Consider the following 19,748-nt stretch of genomic DNA (forward strand, 5'->3'; position numbering starts at 1 on the left):
AGATAGTCATGATTTCCATGCATCTTAGGAAGATGCTTCTCAGCCCTAGAAATATTTGACCCTATCATGAGTGATCATAGCAGAAATACTATGAGATTGTGTGGTATACACTGAACAGTTTTCCCCTTATAAAAATGGAAAACAGAGACTAAAAAAGGGATCAGTTAATGATATTTGATGGTGCCACTTGATTTATGATTTCATTAATAACTTCAAAAGTTGCCTTTGTTACATGGGTGCCTAACTTGACTTGTACCAGTGAGATTGGGGGTCACTTGCCTCTACTCAATGTGTGCCCTCAAATCCTGGCATCTTAGCACCTGTGCCAGTTGCACCATAACTAGGTGAGAGCATAGCTAGGCACGTTGGGCCGCTGACAGGCCACCAGCATTGTCTTTGAAAACGAAGGATTCTACGTGTCCATGTTTGTTTGTTTGGTAGTTTCATTTAGACATTGACTTTCCTTTACTCAAACTGCAAATTCAAACCTTTTGACTTCAAAGTACAGGAAGAATGTAAGGCAAACAGGACGTGTTTGATTTGTGGTGTTATTATCAATTCCTGTTGCCTGATTGTATTACTTCAGACACTCAAAATGATTAACCCCCTTTAGAGGAGTGACTGATGTGATAGGCCTTAGGAAAACATGAGTGATAATATGTAAGTAGGACTTGTCAAGACTTAGAAAAATATGGTCACCAAACAGTAATACTGTATATTTTTTAATGTAGCTGCTGCTTTTTTCAGTTTTTAACTATTAAAATGGAACTGAGGTTTTGGGACTTTTTTGTTGTTGTTGTTACTGTTTTGAAACCAGTGATTAGCTATATATTGCATCAGAAAAATCTTTGGCTGAGTAGAATTTGTCAATGTCTCAACTAGAATTTGGCATACTTAGAATATGTAGATCTCTCTATTTTATGGTATTGATGGTTTCTTGTGGAATAAAGTGAAATATTTGAATAAATTTAACCATACTTTAATTTTTTTTAATAGAAAATGACTGCAGTATTGGAAGACCATTACTATTGGAAGGCCGGTTAGCATCCATTTCCTAAGAGAAACGTGACCTCCATTTGCTCTGGCATGGCGCAAAGCAGTCCACAGCTTGATATGCAGGTTCTCCATGACCTCCGACAACGTTTCCCTGAGATTCCAGAGGGTGTGGTGTCTCAGTGCATGTTACAGGTAGATTACCCACCAATCATAGTGATATTACATGACAGTTTTCCTTATTAGAGCTGGGTTTGTATTGTTGTGATAAGAACTCAGTTTTCTTGTTTATGTTGGAGAGACATCTAGAGGAAGATTTCTCAACCGTGGCACAGTCGAGATTGTGGGCTAGATATAGTGTTGTAGGGATCTGCCTGGTGCATTGTAGGATGTTTAGGACCCGCTTAAATGCCATTAGTATCCCTGCACTTGTGACAACCAAAAATGTTTACATGGCAGACAAAATCTCCATGTTCCACAGGAGGCAAAATCTTCACCATTGACAGCCAGTGATGTAGAGAAAAGAACAAAGGCATGTAACAAAAAGAAGAAAAGAGTTTTCATGCGTTTCACTTGTTACATTTTGGGCTTTGTGTCATCAGTCCCCAAGTCCTTAGAACTAAATTTTGAATTGTAAGATTATCATTATAACCTCATAGACCATATACCTTTTTAAGCCTATTTTTTGAAGTTTTTAGAGCATTCTTGCCCCCCGCTGTTCTTTTCCCTGTTTTTCTAGTTGATAAATGCTCACTAATATCCAATTTTAAGTATAAGACTTCTTTCTTTAATCATGTTAGTTTTGTCTTACTGTCTGCTATTGAAATAAATCTTTCATCTCTGATAGAACGTGTCTTCCCACTCAAAGGGCAGCAGAGAAATAGGCCTAACACTCCACCTATTGAGTTTTTCATCATCCTTCACAGAATCTCAGTGTGTTTCGGGTTGTAGCATTTCCCTAGTTGATTGAGTTTTGAGAGCAGCATTTCTATCCTCCCCACTGAATTTCCTTACACGACCAGTTCAAACTCCCCCTTACTGTATATAATCTGCAAGCTCTTCCTCACAGTGTGAGTTGCCCGGGATATAATATAAACCTAGATGTAGCTGAGGTTATTTGAGGCTAGCGACTCCCAGATCAGTGGTGGTAACAGAGGTGCTTCCTTTGTTTGCAAGCCCTTCTACTAGGTCTTGTTTTTGTGTTAGAGCTTGTCTTTATTTTTTCTCACTTACAATTCCAGTGTGAATTTCCACTCTTTAGCCCCATTTTGGTTTCTGGAGTGAAATCCTTGTGGTGTAAACCACTTCCTAGCAGTCAGTTTCCTAACTTACCTAGGGCCCCACCTAGGTCTGACCTTGTTTTTTTAATATAATTTAATTTAGCCCTTTATTATCTGTAGTCTATTCATGGCTTGTTTTCATTTTACTAAGTTGAAAGAATGGAACTTTAAACTCAGCTCAGTGAAGATGTGTTGATAACTTACATTGTCATCAGTTTTTTAGTCTTTTCTTCATTTGGGATTACTATTGTTTATGAGTATGGAGACTTACCTACTCTCTGGAAAATTTCTGTTTGTGAGTAATACATATAAGACAGTATTTTACCTTTTTTCCCTTTAATTGTAGTACAGTTGATTTACAATGTGTTAGTTTCGGGTGTACAGAAAAATGATACAGCTTTTATATATATAAACACACATATATAAAGCCTTCCTCCGTGATCAGTGCAAAAAATAGAGGAAAACAACAGAATGGGAAAGACTAGAGATCTCGTCAAGAAAATTAGTGATACCAAGGGAACATTTCATGCAAAGATGGGCACAATAAAAGACAGAAATGGTATGGACCTAAGAGAAGCAGAAGATATTAAGAAGAGGTGGCAACAACAGACAGAAGAACTGTACAAAAAAGATCTTCATGACCCAGATAACCACAATTGTGTGATGACTCACCTAGAGCTAGACATCCAGGAATGCAAAGTCAAGTAGGTCTTAGGAAGCATCACTACGAACAAAGCTAGTGGAGGTGATGGTATTCCAGTTGAGTTATTTCAAATTGTAAAAGATGATGCTGTGAAATGCTGCACTCAATATGCCAGCAAATTTGGAAAACTCAGCAGTGGCCACAGGACTGGAAAAGGTCAGCTTTCATTCCAATCCCAAAGAGAGGCAATGCCAAAGAATGTTCAAACTACCGCACAATTGCACTCATCCCACACGCCAGCAAAGTAGTGCTCAAAATTCTCCAAACCAAGCTTCAGCAGTACATGAACCATGAACTTCCAAATGTTCAAGCTGGATTTAGAAAAGGCAGAGGAACCAGAGATCGAATTGCCAGTATCCGTTGGATCATCAAGAAAGCACAAGAGTTCCAGAAAAAACATCTGCTTCAGCTTTATTGACTATGCCAAAGCCTTTGACTGTGTGGATCACCACAAACTGTGGAAAATTCTGAAAGAGATGGGAATACCAGACCACCTGACCTGCCTCCTGAGAAATCTGTATGCAGGTCAAGAAGCAACAGTTAGAACTGGACATGGAACAACAGACTGGTTCCAAATCGGGAAAGGAGTATGTCAAGGCTGTATATTGTCACCCTGCTTATTTAACTTAAATGCAGAATACATTATGCGAAATGCCGGGCTGGATGAAGTAGAAGCTGGAACCAAGATTACCAGGAGTAATATCAATAACCTCAGATATGCAGATGACACTACCCTTACGACAGAAAGTGAAGCGGAATTAAAGAGCCTCTTGAGGAGAGTGAAAGAAGAGAGTGAAAAAATTGGCTTAAAGCTCAACATTCAGAAAACTAAGATCATGGCCTCCAGTCCCATCACTTCATGGCAAATAGATGGGGAAACAATGGAAACAATGACAGACTTTATTTTTTTGGACTCCAAAATCACTGCAGATGGTGACTGCAGCCATGACATTAAAAGACGCATGCCCCTTGGAAGAAAAGCTATGACCAATGTAGACAGCATATTAAAAAGCAGAGACATTACTTTGCTGACAAAGGTCCTTCTAGTCAAAGCTATGGTTTTTCCAGTAGTCATGTATGGATGTGCTGCTGCTGCTAAGTCACTTCAGCCGTGTCCAACTCTTTGCGACCTCATAGACGGCAGCCCACCAGGCTCCCCCGTCCCTGGGATTCTCCAGGCAAGAACACTGGAGTCGGTTGCCCTTTCCTTCTCCAATGCATGAAAGTGAAAAGTGAAAGTGAAGTCACTCAGTCATGTCCGACTCCCAGTGACCCAATGGACTGAAGCCCGCCAGGCTTCTCCATCCATGGGACTTTCCAGGCAAAAGAGTATTGGAGTGGGGTGCCATTGCCTTCTCCATGTATGGATGTGAGAGTTGGACTATAAAGAAAGCTGAGCACCGAAGAATTGATGCTTTTGAACTGTGGTGTTGGAGAAGACTCTTGAGAGTCCCTTGGACTGCAAGGAGATCCAGCCAGTCCATCCTAAAGGAAATCAGTCCTGAATATTCATTGGAAGGATTGATGCTGAAGCTGAAGCTCCAATACTTGGGCCACCTGACGTGAAGAACTGACTCATTGGAAAAGACCCTGATTCTGGGAAAGATTGAAGACGGGAGGAGAATGGGACGACAGAGGATGAGATGGTTGAAAGGCATCACCAACTCAATGGACATGAGTTTGAGCAAGCTTCAGGAGTTGGTGATGGACAGGGACACCTGGCATGCTGCAGTCCATAGGGTTATAAAGAGTTGGACACAACTGAGTGACTGAACTGATATATATATATATATATCTCCCTTGTTTTTCAGATTCTTTTCCATTATAAGTTATTAAAGATGTTGAATATAAGATAGTTCCCTGTGTTATACAGTAGGTCCTTGTTTATCTGTTTTATCCCAAACTCTGAACATATTCCTTCTTTCCTCCCTCCCTCTTTCTCCAGTAGTTTGAATTTAATAAAGCATCCCTCTAGGCTGTCATCCCTCAACGGAGGATCAGTTTTGTGGGATATGATGCCTTATTGCCTCAGTCCTTTCAGGAGTGTTAATATATGTTTTCTTAAAAGTTCTGATCTCTTTGGCTTAGCAGATTATCATTTTTTATTCATATTTACTGTTTGATAAATTTTTTATTCTTTTTTCTTAAAGCATTTAGCAGGTCTGATACAATGTTTGAATCTGTTGTGGTGTTATTATTAAAATGTTTCCATAAAGAAAACACTTAACCATCTTTTATTTATGGTTTTCAATTTTTCTTCCTAAGAAAATATACTCAGCCTGTCACTATAGACATGTGTATGAATAGGCTGACTACTTCCAACTTTGTATCATTAGGATTTGGTTCTTTTTTGTGGAAAGTAATTCAGTGTAGAAAACATGAAATTTTAGGGTAATTGATTAAAAATGTCAAACAGTAAAGTGGCTGTAACTGCTTTAGATTTCAAATAAAACTAGATTTTGTTCTTTTAATCCATAGATTTATACAGACCTTGAAGGAGCTATTTTCTCTCTTCTTTTTTTTCTTCCCTTCATGTATCTGTCAGTGGCGTTGTCTAGTCAGCAACCAGTTTGAATCTTTTGGCTCCAAATTCACTGAATATCTAACAATATCTATCTTCTGTCTTAATATCTGTGTCCTCTCCACCCTTGATCAGCATGATTTAAAGCAGGATAAGTAAAAGCCCAAACGTAATTCTTTTCTTTTTCAATGTCAACAATTCCTTTTTTCCTTGGCTCGGGTAATATTGTAAAAAATATTTGAATTTTAGTATCAAAAGGTTTATGGAAGGAAAAGGAAAACAGTTATTGTGGCGTTTTGATAAAGCCAGTTTGTTGTATTTCTGAGAATTCATCTTACACAGGTTTGCTTGACTGAATTTTCTTTCACTCCCTAAAGTTTCAGTATAGCAGTGTACTTTTGGCATCATACAGTAGCCCTTGAAATAACTGTATGACAATGGAAAGAGCACTGGGTGTCCGGAGATGAAGAATCTAGAACTGGCTCTCCAGCTAACTAGTTAAGTACTTGTTGTCAAGTCTTGGAACTTCCCAGGCATGTCTTTTCTCATCTGGGAATGAGTTGAGTTGGAGTCAGTAAACCCTAAGACTTCTCCCTGGTCTAAAATGAAAGCATTTTATGTCATGCTTTTTATTTAGCTGTATTCGATTCTCAACAGAAGTGAAGTGTTTGCTTTTATTGCTTTCAATAAAATGTACTTCTCCCTAAAGTACAGTAATAGATGTAATATGTGCATGTTTGTGTATATATTTATGAAATACAGAGATGGTCATGATAATTGAGAAACTTTAACAGATTACTTCAAAGGCCATGAATAAATGTGTTTTAGACTAATACAATAGTTCTGAATTCTGTTGTTTAATGGAATACTGCTTTTTTGCTGTTGATTGGAACATCTAAAATGGCAGTTTGTTATTTACCATCTTTGTGTGTGTATATAATTCTTAAAATTGAGATTTTGAAAGTTTACCAAGCTACTTTTGAGCAAGTAAAAACTTTTGAGACTGTGGGAATGTGAATGAATTTCATTAAGGCAGTCAAGACTGGGTGGGTTTTGTGTTAAATTACTATAAGTTTGGCAGACTCTTGGAACCATAATTCAAAGAGTGGATTTGTTGTTTTTTCGTTTGTTTTTTTTTTTTACTGATTTCTTCTGTTAACTTAATCTTTCATAATGAAACATTTGAAGTGATAGAGGGATAACTGTGGTGAAATAAAAAGTATAGGCTGCTTGAGAATTTTTACTGGTTTGACTCTTCAGGAGTTTTATTGTTATTTTTTCACTTTGGGGTTTGTCTGCCTTTTGAAAACTAATGCGTGGTTATTTTCCTGTGTATCAGTGTAAATATTAATAATGGATATGACTTATACTTGTAGATAACAGCAAGTGTGGTGAATCCAAGATTAGCCCAACATTGTAATTTGTTGAGATGCAACAAGTGTAAGATGAGTCCTGGATTTGGAGTCAGAAAATTGGGGTTGAGTCACGAGGTTCATTAGTAGGTACTGTACATTTCTGTAGCAGTAGCAGTAGCGGTAGTACTCGTTATGTGAGCTAAATGTCTGTAAAATAATATGAATGATTTGGGATCTGCCTTTCAGGATTGATGACCGTAAGCTTTTTGTGTGTAAAAATACTGTTGTCTACTTATTTTCTGACAATTGTGTTTACATAAATCTGTGACAAAGCTTCAGTTCCACTATTAGGATCTGTTAATGTTGCCAATGTTGTGTGTACCATTTTTTTCCCCTAGAATAACAACAATCTGGAAGCCTGTTGCCGAGCCCTTTCCCAGGAGAGTAGCAAATACTTATATATGGAATACCATAGTCCAGATGACAACAGGATGAATAGAAACCGCCTTTTGCATATTAACCTGGGTATTCATTCTCCTAGTAGCTACCACCCAGGAGATGGCATGCAACTTAATGGCGGTCGAACGCTGGTACATAGCTCAAGTGATGGACATATTGATCCACAGCATGCAGCAGGTAAACAGCTGATATGTTTAGTTCAGGAACCACACTCAGCTCCAGCTGTTGTCGCTGCTACTCCCAACTACAATCCTTTTTTTATGAATGAACAGAACAGAAGTGCAGCTACTCCTCCTTCACAGCCACCTCAACAGCCATCTTCCATGCAAACAGGAATGACTCCATCTGCTATGCAAGGGCCTTCACCACCACCGCCGCCACCTCCTTCCTACATGCACATACCTCGGTATAGTACCAATCCAATTACTGTTACAGTATCCCAAAACCTCCCTTCTGGACAGACTGTACCAAGAGCTTTACAAATTCTTCCACAAATTCCGAGCAATCTGTATGGGTCTCCTGGTTCTATTTATATTAGACAGACATCTCAGAGTTCATCAGGAAGACAGACTCCTCAGAATACGCCATGGCAGTCCTCACCACAGGGCCCAGTGCCTCATTATAGCCAGCGTCCTTTACCTGTGTATCCACATCAACAAAACTATCCACCTTCTCAGTATTCTCCCAAACAACAGCAGATCCCTCAACCTGCTTACCATTCACCACCTCCTTCTCAATGTCCTTCACCCTTCAGCTCTCCTCAGCATCAAGTACAACCGTCTCCGTTGGGCCACCCCAGTTCTCATGTCTTTATGCCACCTAGTCCTTCAACGACGCCACCCCATCTATATCAACAAGGACCTCCTAGCTATCAGAAACAGGGAAGCCATTCGGTAGCCTATCTCCCATATACAACATCTAGCTTACCCAAAGGATCCATGAAGAAGATAGAAATTACAGTCGAACCCTCTCAGAGATCTGGAACAGCCATGAATAGGAGTCCTTCACCTATCAGTAACCAGCCATCTCCACGGAATCAGCACTCATTGTACACAGCCACCACACCACCATCAAGTTCTCCTTCCAGAGGGATACCCAGTCAACCGAAACCTCCATTTACTGTCAGTCCTGTGTATATTACATATACACAGCCCACTGGACCTTCTTGTGCTCCATCACCATCTCCTCGGATGATACCAAACCCAACAACTGTTTTTAAAATCACTGTAGGCCGAGCCACGACTGAAAATCTGTTAAATTTAGTGGACCAAGAAGAACGTTCTGCAGCCCCAGAACCTATTCAGCCCATTTCAGTGATACCAGGCTCTGGGGGAGAAAAGGGAAGCCATAAATATCAGAGAAGTTCCAGCTCTGGATCTGATGACTATGCCTATACACAAGGTAATTTCAGCCCTTTTATATGACATGTCTTTGTGGGGTGATGGCAATCTACTCAAAAGTAAATAATTTATATTAGGTGTTTAATTAATGTACTATGTATTAAATATTAGGCAGTAGCATTGCTATTAAGAATAGGGTTAGCGCTTCAGAGTCATCTACAGATTTTACTTTAAAATAGAAACATGTAGTCATGATAAGAGTGGCCTCAAAGACTGTATGTTAAGTGCATTCATTGGGAGAAAATCGTAGGCCAGTGAAATCAACATGGTCCAAAATGCCAACTACAGAGTGGGAAAAAGCAACTCATAGAGGGTGGCCTAAAGTTTATCACAGGGAAAAATTTGAATATTTTTTAAGCGGATGGATTGAAGTGGGTGAGGAAGTTTTAAGTATTGTGTATTTATGGGAAGTAGGGTTGGTAATGAAGAACATTATTGGAGTAGTTCACAGTGGACCTAACTCAGTATAAAGAGAAGAAAGTATCTTAAAAGATAGGGGAGAACTGACTATTCTTTCAGTATATGTGAAATGACACCCAGGGATTGTTGAAGAGAATCTTAGGGAAACTAAGGACAATAGAAGAGGAGGAATGTATAGATGATATTATTTTGGCAGAAGGAACTGGATCCAAATTAAAGCACATAGGAAGGCCAAATCACATTAGCAAGACTTTAGAATAAATGCCAACTGAAGTTGAATAACAGGGGTCTTTATGGGTATTTCATACATTAGCCATGCATGTACAGATGTCCCTGTGACTTGTTCAGTGTTATTTTCTGCAATGACTTTGTCTGTAATGCTATAGCCTTGCTGTTACATCAGCGAGCAAGGATGGAGAGGTTAGCAAAGCAATTGAAACTTGAGAAAGAGGAGCTAGAGCGCTTGAAGGCAGAAGTTAATGGTATGGAGCATGACCTGATGCAGAGGCGGCTCAGAAGGGTCAGCTGCACCACTGCGATCCCAACGGTAAGTAGGATCTACTAGGATGTATGGGGCGGGGGCGGGGGGGGCATGTTGCCTGTTTGGGCTTTTTCTTCTGATGTTAAGTTCTCTTCCTGGTAGAGTTTTATTCTGTCAGCAGCACATGAAGGATGTTTGCCTTTTGTTCTCAGCCAAATAAATGGATAGTTTTCTTTTGTTCTCTTGGGGGAATTCTGTAGTTTCATGAGTATTTTCAAAGATAATGGATGGCAGCTCAGTCACTATAGATTGCTTTCTGTTAGAGTAGGAATGAGAAGTAAAACTTGACCAAATGCTTTATAAGTATTCACAGGTATTCATTTATGCTTTTGTGTATTATGTACATATGTATTTAAGACAGTTACTTTTCTCAGTACATTCATGCATGAGTTAGAGCAAGATCAATATGCATCTTGGGAAAGTGCAAGATCATTATCAAGCAGAGTAATTTTGAAGTGTAGATAATTGTAGAAACTAAGATAACAGTATGAATAGGAGTTGTAACAGGAGTTATAGGAGTACTGTCATGCATAAATTTGGGCCACATACTGTTAATAAATTGGTAGCTATGTAAGTTCAACAGTTCTTAAAAACCTCGGATCCCAAATATCATTTGACTCTTCAACATTGATTTAGCAAGCAATATTTACAGCTTATGAGTGTGGTCCAAAGCAAGGAGTTTAGTGCATACCTGCTAGAGGGAAGAATTGAGCCATCCCTCAAGAAATAACTTGAATACTATATATGGTAAGTGATCTGTGAGGTCGTGTGAGAAGTCACTTCAACTAGTCGATCTGCATCCTCCATGTACTTTGCTCTCACTAGTCGTCCTCTGAAGCTCTGTGTGGAACCCTTGTGTGTTCTTGAGGAATCAACTTGCTATATCCTTTTACCTGAAGGCATTCTTAACCTCTTTTGACCAAGGTTAAGTTCAGAGACAAAGGAGGGAAAGAGAAGCTAAGGGTTTGGGAGCTGCTAACTGGTATAGTGGTTAGGACTTTGCCTCCGAAGGCAAGGGATATGGGTTTGATTCCGGGTTAGGGAAGTAAGATACTAGCTCTAATGGGAAAGAGAAGCTAAGGGTTTGGGAGCTGCTAGCTGGTATAGTGGTTAGGACTTTGCCTCCGAAGGCAAGGGATATGGGTTTGATTCCGGGTTAGGGAAGTAAGATACTAGCTCTAATGGGAAAGAGAAGCTAAGGGTTTGGGAGCTGCTAGCTGGTATAGTGGTTAGGACTTTGCCTCCGAAGGCAAGGGATATGGGTTTGATTTCTGGTTAGGGAAGTAAGATACTAGGCTCTAATGGGAGATGACAGGAGACTTAGGGACTGCCAAGCTGATGCCGTATTGTTCTCTAGCATCCCTGGAGACTTAGGGATTGCAAACCTCATGCAGTATCCTTCTTTAGCATCTTCTCAGGAGACTTGGGGACTGCCAACCTGATGCCATATTCTTTTCTAGCATCACAGGATACTTAGGGATTACAAACCTCATGCAGCATCCCGCCTCTAGCATCATCTCAGGAGACAGGAGATGCCTAAGGGATGGCAAACCTCATGCACTATCCTCTCCCATTGTCTCTGGAGACTTAGGGACTGCCCCTCTCTAGCATTGTCTCAGGAGACAGGAGACTTAAGCATTACAAACCTTATACAGTATCTTTCTCTAGCATCATCTCAGGAGACAGGAGACTGAGACAACTTAGCGATGGCAAACCTCTTGCACTATCCTCTCCCATCGTCTCAGGAAACAGCAGACTTATGGACTGCCAACCTGATGCCATATCCTTTTCTAGCATCACAGGAGACAGAAAACAGGGATTGCAAACCGCATGCAGTATCCTTCTCCTGCATCATCTCAGGAGACTTAGGGATGGCAAGCCTGATACAGTATCCTTCTCGAGCATCATCACAGGAGACTTGGGGACTGCGAACCTGTTGCAGCAGTATCCTTCTCTAGCATCCCAGGAGATAGGAGATTTAAGGATTGCACACCTGATCCAATATCCTTCTCTTGCATCCATCTCTGGAGACAGGAGAATTAGGGATTGCAAACCTCATTCATTATCCTTCTGTAGAAACCCTCTATGGAGACAGGAAGCTTATTGTATACAAACCTCATTCATTGTCCTGCTATAGAAACACTCTATGGATACAGAAGAGAGGAGACTTATTGATTACAAATCTGATTCATTTTCCTTCCTTAGAATCCCTCTGTGGAGACAGGATACAGGAGACAATTTTATTGATTACAAACCTGATTCATTATGCGTCTATAGAATACCTCTGTGGAGATAGGAGACTTATTTATTAGAAAGCTGATTCATTATCCTTCTATAGAATCCCTTTGTAGACAGGTAACAGGAGCCGTATTGATTACAAACCTGATTTAGTATCCTTCTATAGAATCTGTATATATAGACAGGATACACGAGACAGGAGGCACAGGCAACAGTAGACAGGTGATTCAGGAGACAGGAGTCACAGGAGACTCAACAGCAGACAAAGGAGACAGGAGATGATGACACTTATTTATTACACACCTAATTCATTATCCTTCTATAGAATCCCTCTATGGAGACAGGAAAACAGGAAATGACACCCTTTTATTGATTACAAAGGTGATTCATTATCTTTCTGTAGAAACCTTCTATGGAGACAGGGAAAGAAGATGACACAGTTTTATTGATTACAAAACTGATATATTATCCTTCTTTAGAATCCCTCTATGGAGACAGGAGACACTTGGTTACAAGCATGATTCATCATACTTCAATTCAAAATCAATTTTATGATGAAAAAACCTTCCCAGTGCACATGTGACTTTGAATCCCTCTTCTCCTATTTCACTTATACCTCCTTGGATAAGCTATTTTCTTTATATTTGGTTTCTTTTCTACAATCTCTATGACTACCCATCTCATAGAATTTTTTTACATTTCCAGAAGAACCTAAGGTAATATACATTACATAATGCCTAACAAATAGTCTTCTGACTACATAATTTTGGTTTACAAGACTGGAAAAATGCTTAAATCTGAAATATTTTGAAAATATTTGATTTTCTTTTCACTTTAGGAACCTGTATAACATGTACATGTCAGAGCATTTAGTCAGAATTCCCTTTTTGTTCCTAGAGGCTCATTGCTGATGCTTATATGGCTTCTTTAACCAGTAGTGCATGAAAACCTGGTTAGAAACCCATGTGCCTCGTCAAACTGAAATGCATATTTGTGACCAACTATAGGTATAGTTGCAGAAACTTAGAGGATCAGCAAAATAATCTTTCCAAGGAGGACTGAAGTGAAAAATCCATCATTTCTCTCAGGCTGTTGTTTGCAAAGCCTTTTATTAAATGCTGTGAGAGATGTCATCACTTAACCACATCTGTATGCAAGAAGACATACATAGATCCATGAACCTGTACATGGGGGAAGAAAAGCTAATGTAACACAGTGAATCAATAGTGCTGGCCAACTACACGGTAATGATATTAACTACTTTGAGAGTTCTGAGATAGAACTCTGTTAGCTTTTTGCTAGTAGAGTTCAAAGATGTGACAATTGAACATGACAATGGAGAAGGGGGAAATTTAAGTTATACCTTGAAGGATAAACAAGATTTTACTCATCAGCGCTTCCACTTACTCCATCCCACAAGTTTTTTCCTCTTCATTGGTCTTCTGATTAATTGGGTGGTGGCATCAACCAACCCACAGTCCCGGATGCATAATCAAGGCCAAACCACGAAAGAACATCACTGGTCTTCGACCTTCTTCTCTCTGACAAATATTCTCCAACTGATAGAACAGGTGAATTAAGGTATTTCTGCCACATTTTGTACAACAAGCTGTTTTTTTCTTAGAAATGTCAGATGTTAAGTATTCTGGAACTTTACAAACAAGCAAGGTTAAATTACGCCAAACCCATCTTGAAACCCCACCTTCATGAAAATACAGTATAGTTTCCTATAAATAGTAGTAATGGTCCAGAAACAGCTATTGTCCCCTCACTCCAAAGCTGTTAGGAGGCATAGGAATCTGACAGATAAAATCATAGTTTTGTGAGTACCAAGGGTTCTGTTGTCTTTGGAAATGAGCATGTTGACAAGAGCCTTTTGGTTGTTACCAGCAAATGTGCAGTGGCCTCTTGACTATAACGTTTATTATAGTTATTTCCATGCCTGATTACACAGCTTCACTGTTCAAGACCACTATGCCTGAAATAGTCCCCTCTGCCCGCAAATATGTTAGAAGGGTTTGCTCCTTTAGGTACTTGACTTTCTCCAAAATTCTACAAAGCAAAGACTAGATTCTTTCATATATTCCTAGGAGGACAGCATCACTTTTTGAAATCCTTGAACAAGTGCTTTACTACAATGCTCAGATGTGTTTTACACTTTTAATAGTTAATATAGACAAGGTGTAAGCATTTATTTTACATATTAACATAGGAATGAGAAGAGCAATCCATAATAAGTATTTCTCAAAGACGTTTTTGTTCCCATATCATTCCAAGGGATTGTTGCACTTATTATAGACTGCCTGTTACATCACTTTTTAAAAACTTTTGACACCACCTAATTTAATGGACATTCCCAGATATTCTGAGATGTCCTAACAGGATTAGTATCTTGCATCATTCAGAATTAGCCCATTTCCCAGGTTTTCCTTCACTTTTATATTTACCCTTTTAGTAAAACACCATGTTTAACAGAAGAAGATTTTCTTCTGTCTTCCTTTGATAGCAGATATTTATCTTTTACTTCATGTAGTTACAGTCACCTTAGCAAATGGTTTCCTAGCTGTACTGTGCTGAAAGCTTCATTACCTCTAGAGTCTAAACTCCCTTAACTTCATTTTTTACTGTACATATATGTGAATAGTAAAGACATTCAGAACGTTGGGGGAAGTAGAGGCTTCCAAAAAGCTTTACCTAATCGAAAAATAGGGCTCTCTTCACATTTCAACGTCTCATGTTCATGTCAAGGCAGAAAGAAACAGACTTGGGGGGAGAATGGAATCTATTTGTTCCTGCAGTTTTCATGTACTAGGTTACTAGCTTCCTTTTATCTAGAAAAAATAGAAGATGCAAAGATTTCTAGAGAAGTTTCTAAAGAAGACTTTTATATATAAATCCTGTATCTGCTCACTACAAGTTTTTAAGAACCTTGGGAAAATTATATAACCTGTTTGTGCCTCAGCTTCATCATAGATACACTGGGGAGGGGGTGATATTAGTACTTACCTGGGAAGATTATTTTGAGGCAAGAATGAGAGACTTCTGGTGAACATAGTACCTGACAATTAGTAACTATTCATTAAAAGAAGTACCATTGTAATTTTGACCAGCCTTGACAAGACTAAAATCATGGACACTGCTTGTTTACAAAGTTGATGTTTAGTTTCCCTTACCATGCAAATGTAGAAAGAAAATATTCTCAATGCTCTGTGATTAATATATGGTAGTATTTGTACAAGAGAACATAGTGTAGTATGATAGCCCTGCCACATTATATGAGGATTTTGTTTTTATGTGTCCATATTGATGTCACCATTTCACCTATTCCTTGGAAAACATAGTATAAAGACTTCTTAAACATGCCCTTTAAGGGATTAAGGCCATTTTCTTGGTAATAACCTATCAGAACAGTTAACATGAATACCAGTTCTTAAATGTTGGGCTTGATAATGACTTTCCCACAATTGCTATTTTGGGTCCTTTCTTACTAGCCTGAGGAAATGACAAGATTGAGAAGCATGAACAGACAACTCCAGATAAATGTTGACTGTACACTGAAAGAAGTTGACCTCCTTCAATCTAGAGGTATAGACTTGATTATTTGGTAAACCATAAGTAATACTGTGGTGTGTTACACTGCTTCAATAGCAATCATTTTGGTTTTACAGATATAATGGGTAAAAACTACCTTTTAAGATCACAGTCCTGGTATAGACATCCCTCACCCCACAGTCAGATCAGATTTGCGTGATCAAAAATAATTTTACTTTCACAACTTCATCATTAAGTTCTTACCGTTTAGACTGTTTGATGGTGGCACTCTATCCTCTTTTAGTTATTGACTATTTCATAAACTGTTGGGTTTTATTTCTAAAACACAGTAGATTTATGTGATAGTCATCTAAGATGTCTGTGCAAACAGGGATCCCAACTCAGGACATCAGATTACTCAGTTTAAGAGGAAAATCTGTATGCCGTTTTCTTTGTTATCTGTTACATGAAAACATTCAACTGTATCTTAGAGATTTCATTTTTGTGGCTTTCTGATTGAAGTCTGCTACAGTAAAAGCTCCCTGAATTCACTTTGATTTACTCAGCTCACCAAGTTAGAGATATGCTTCATTTTCCTCTGTAAAATATCCAGCCATGAGGCTGCATCCTGGCAAGTCCATGTACTATTGCTCCCATCAGTTAAATCGTCTGCTTACCAACAGACAGTTGTGCCCATTCTCAAACCTGCTTAGATTACAAAAGGATGGTAACTGGCATAATGTTTTTAAAATGGATATGGATGTAAGAAATGCTGCTCTTTCTATTAAAACGATAGGCAGATGCTTTATAAAGACCCAAGGGCAGACATTAAAAAAACAAGAGACTGTGAATTAAATATAGTGAAAACTGAAAAAACGCTATGAAGGAAAATCATAAACATCTAATAGGATTCTAGTCTCAAAGTAACTGTTCTTAAAATATCTTTTTTTGCTCCATTCTAAAATGAAAACAGGAAATTATAGATCAGGGTGCAGCAAACTAGCCTGCTCTCTGTAAATAGTTTCAGTGGAACATAGCCACACCCATTTCTCTACATATTGTCTGGGCCTGCTTTTGCGCTTCAACACCACAGTTGAGAGCTTACAACTGTATTTCAGGTCTACAAAGCTTAAAATGTTTATTGTCTGCCCCTTTACAGTAAAAGTTTGCCCACCCCCACTTTAGGTCATCATTACCGGTAGAGTTTATTTCTGAAAGACAATATAGAAGTCTTGTTAACACACATAAAGAAAAGGTCTTGGTCTAACATTGAAATATTGCTTTGGTCCTATTTTTCTATCCTTAAGGTTGCTATGTAATTGTTAACAATTCTGGGTGTGAGTCAGCCAACCCAACATTACTTACTGTTCTAAATTATGGCAGCTGAGAGAGCTTCTACTCTCTTTTCAAGTACCCTATTACCATTTTAAAGCAAGATTACACAGTAGAGGCAGGACAATAAAAAGATATGGAACTTTGTACAATAGACAGGAGCACATTTCCATGTGAAACTTGAGCACTCTGGTTGAGAACCCTTATTTTCAGAAGCCTAGGAACTCTACCAGAGAAGGCAATGGCAACCCACTCCAGTACTCTTGCCTGGAAAATCCCAGGGACGGTGGAGCCTGGTGGCCTGCCGTCTGTGGGGTCGCACAGAGTGGGACACGACTGAAGCGACTTAGCAGCAGCAGCAGCAGCAGCAGGAACTCTACAGCCTAGTAGCTGTAAGCAGTGAAAGACACTGTATGGGAGATTATACAAACTACTGTTACTATATTAGAAGGTGGCATCCATTATTTTGTTTCTGTGTTCTTTGAAGCTAAACAAGAAACCCTGAAACATCTCATTAGGATATTTTTAGTAAAGGCCTTATAGGATCTAGAAATTAAATCAGCAGCTGTAACTCAAGAAATTGAAGAAATAACATATACAGCATCTTAAAGCATAAAAAGATCTAATTAATAATAAATTAAGTACCATTATGGCTTTCATGAGCCATCATGGGATTTGTTTTCAGAAAATTATTAAACACAGCATACCTAAATGGAATAAAAGTACTTCTATAATAGGATCTGCAAGGAAAACCATTCTTAAGGTTTTATAAACAAAGACCTACCTGTATTTTTAGTCTCCAGTGGGCCACAAAGAGCTCTTTTTGGTGCTCTGTTAGTTGCTCAGTGGTGTCCGACTGTTTGTGACCCCATGGACTGTAGCCCACCTCTGTCCATGGAATTCTCCAGGCAAGAACACTGGAGCAAGTTGCCATTTCCTTCTCCAGGGGGTCTTCCCGAACCAGGGGTCGAACCTGGGTCTGCTGCATTGCAGGCAGATTCTAATCTCCCTTCATAAGGGGTCCAAATATATCTTATTTTATACTAAGTTCCATTCTTACATTCTCTGGAAAATTTTGTACTGAGTTTCCAACCTCAACTTCTCATCTAGAGATTCTGGACATTTTCTGAGGTGCAGCACTTGGATTTGATAGTTATCAGTAATGACTTGATAGAAGGCATCTTTATTTTTACTTTTGGTGAGCAAAACTTTCTTGGGGAAAAAAACTGGGTTTAAAATTCAGGAGATTCAATATATTTAAGCTATCAGTACCACACAGCATCCTCTGTGAATAAGCATGGATACAGCTTAAAAGCTTAACTGGAATTGTGCAGAACTACTGGCAGGTTGCAATGACAGGTTCACAGATGTGAACATAGGACCCAAAGCTGGCGTTGGATCAAAACCGACCTTAGAGGAATCATGTCAGGAAAAGGAGCTGAAACAGAGACTGTATCAGGGAGTAAACAGTTTAAATGAGAGAGATGAGATTGTTGTTATTCTGAAATTGACACCATATCTTTTTTTTTTATTGATAAGTCTGTAGGCAACGTTCGGAGAAGGAAATAGCAGCCCACTCCAGTATTCTTGCCTGGAGAATCCCAGGGACAGAAGAGCCTGGTAGGCTGCCGTCTATGGGGTTGCACAGAGTTGGACACGACTGAAGCGACTTAGCAGCAGCAGCAGCATAGGCAACGTTTTAAGATTCTCCTTTTCTTAAAGATTGGAATCCCTAAGCTGCTGATATCATAACAACTTGAGTAATCTTTGTCCATGTATATGTATAGCTGCTTCTTTACCTGAATTTATAATGAATAAAAATTTAAGGTAAATACAACAGACACAAACGTAAGCTGTGTCATGGTTTTGTTTATTAACGTCAAAACAAACAGGGAAATCAGTTCAGTCATCCTTTCATTTCTCTTCTTCATTTACCTAGCTGTGCCACATACTTAATCCTGTGAAAAGAGAGAAGCTTTATAGTTAAAGAATGTTCCTTTAGGTGATACATTGTAGAAAGACCCTTGGGTCTTTTCTCACAATGCTTAAACACTTTCAGTGAGAGAACAGTAGGATAGTAGAGAGAATTATAAACTCCTGGAAAACTAGCTCCCCTTTTTACGTGTTTTTTTTTCCTCTTATATTTTCCCTAACAAAAAAAAAAATGCATGTAACAGAAGAAAGACCCCTAAATGGCCTGCTGATTTTATTTTCTTTATAGGAAACTTTGATCCAAAAGCTATGAATAATTTTTATGACAACATAGAACCTGGTCCAGTTGTACCACCTAAGCCACCTAAAAAAGGTGAGTAGCAAAATGTCACAGATGTCACAGAAATGCATGTGAAAACCATTTGGGAGCTCATCTAAAAAGCTGAAGAAATTTCCATTAGAGATAGCATTTTAAATGTTGTTACGCTATTGATAAACTTTACTTTCTGAAAACTACAAAAAGTAACTCTGAGAGTTACTGTCAAGGGTAACTAAAATGGAATATGTAATTTATTTTTTTAAATAGCTTTAAAAAGCTATTATTTTATATCAGAATATAGTTGCTTTACACTGTTGTGTTAGTTTCAGGTATACAGCAAAGTGATTCAGTTATACACATACATATATCTATTCTTTTGCCCATTCTTTTCCCATATAGGTCATTATAGAGTATAATTCTCTGGGCTACACACTAGATCTTTGTTGGTTATCTACTTTATATGAGTGAGTGAGTGAAGTCGCTCAGTCGTGTCTGACTCTTTGTGACCCCCATGGACTGCCTACCATGGTAGGACAGCCTACCAGACTCCTCTGTCCATGAAATTTTCCAGGCAAGAGTACTGGAGTGGGTTATTTCCTTCTCCAGGGGATCTTCCCAACCCAGGGATCAAACCCGGGTCTCCTGCATTGTAGGCAGACGCTTTACCGTCTGAGCCACCAGGGAAGTCCCTAAATGGTATGTATCTGTTAACCCCAGCCTTCTA

At 38.9% G+C, this 19,748-nt stretch overlaps 1 protein-coding gene across 23 annotated transcripts in view; it reads left to right on the plus strand.

Moving 5' to 3' along the window:
- Positions 1-19,748, plus strand: part of TAB3 (TGF-beta activated kinase 1 (MAP3K7) binding protein 3) — a 97,965-nt gene that overhangs the window by 61,364 nt on the left and 16,853 nt on the right. For 8 of the 23 annotated variants that reach the window (XM_081564348.1, XM_081564355.1, XM_081564344.1 and 5 more), the window contains 5 exons: positions 997-1,188; positions 7,251-8,712; positions 9,518-9,678; positions 15,402-15,495; positions 18,995-19,078. In XM_081564348.1, the coding sequence (XP_081420474.1) occupies positions 1,087-1,188; positions 7,251-8,712; positions 9,518-9,678; positions 15,402-15,495; positions 18,995-19,078 (1,903 nt within the window). In that variant the 5' untranslated portion in view covers positions 997-1,086. Of the gene's footprint in view, positions 1-996; positions 1,189-7,250; positions 8,713-9,517; positions 9,679-15,401; positions 15,496-18,312; positions 18,394-18,994; positions 19,079-19,748 lie in introns of all 23 variants that reach the window. The other 15 variants (XM_081564343.1, XM_081564349.1, XM_081564340.1 and 12 more) reach the window with 3 other exon arrangements.

Source organism: Giraffa tippelskirchi, chromosome X, assembly GCF_054371585.1.
Source record: "Giraffa tippelskirchi isolate mGirTip1 chromosome X, T2T-mGirTip1v1.2.pri, whole genome shotgun sequence".
NCBI classification, from domain to species: Eukaryota; Metazoa; Chordata; class Mammalia; order Artiodactyla; family Giraffidae; genus Giraffa; species Giraffa tippelskirchi.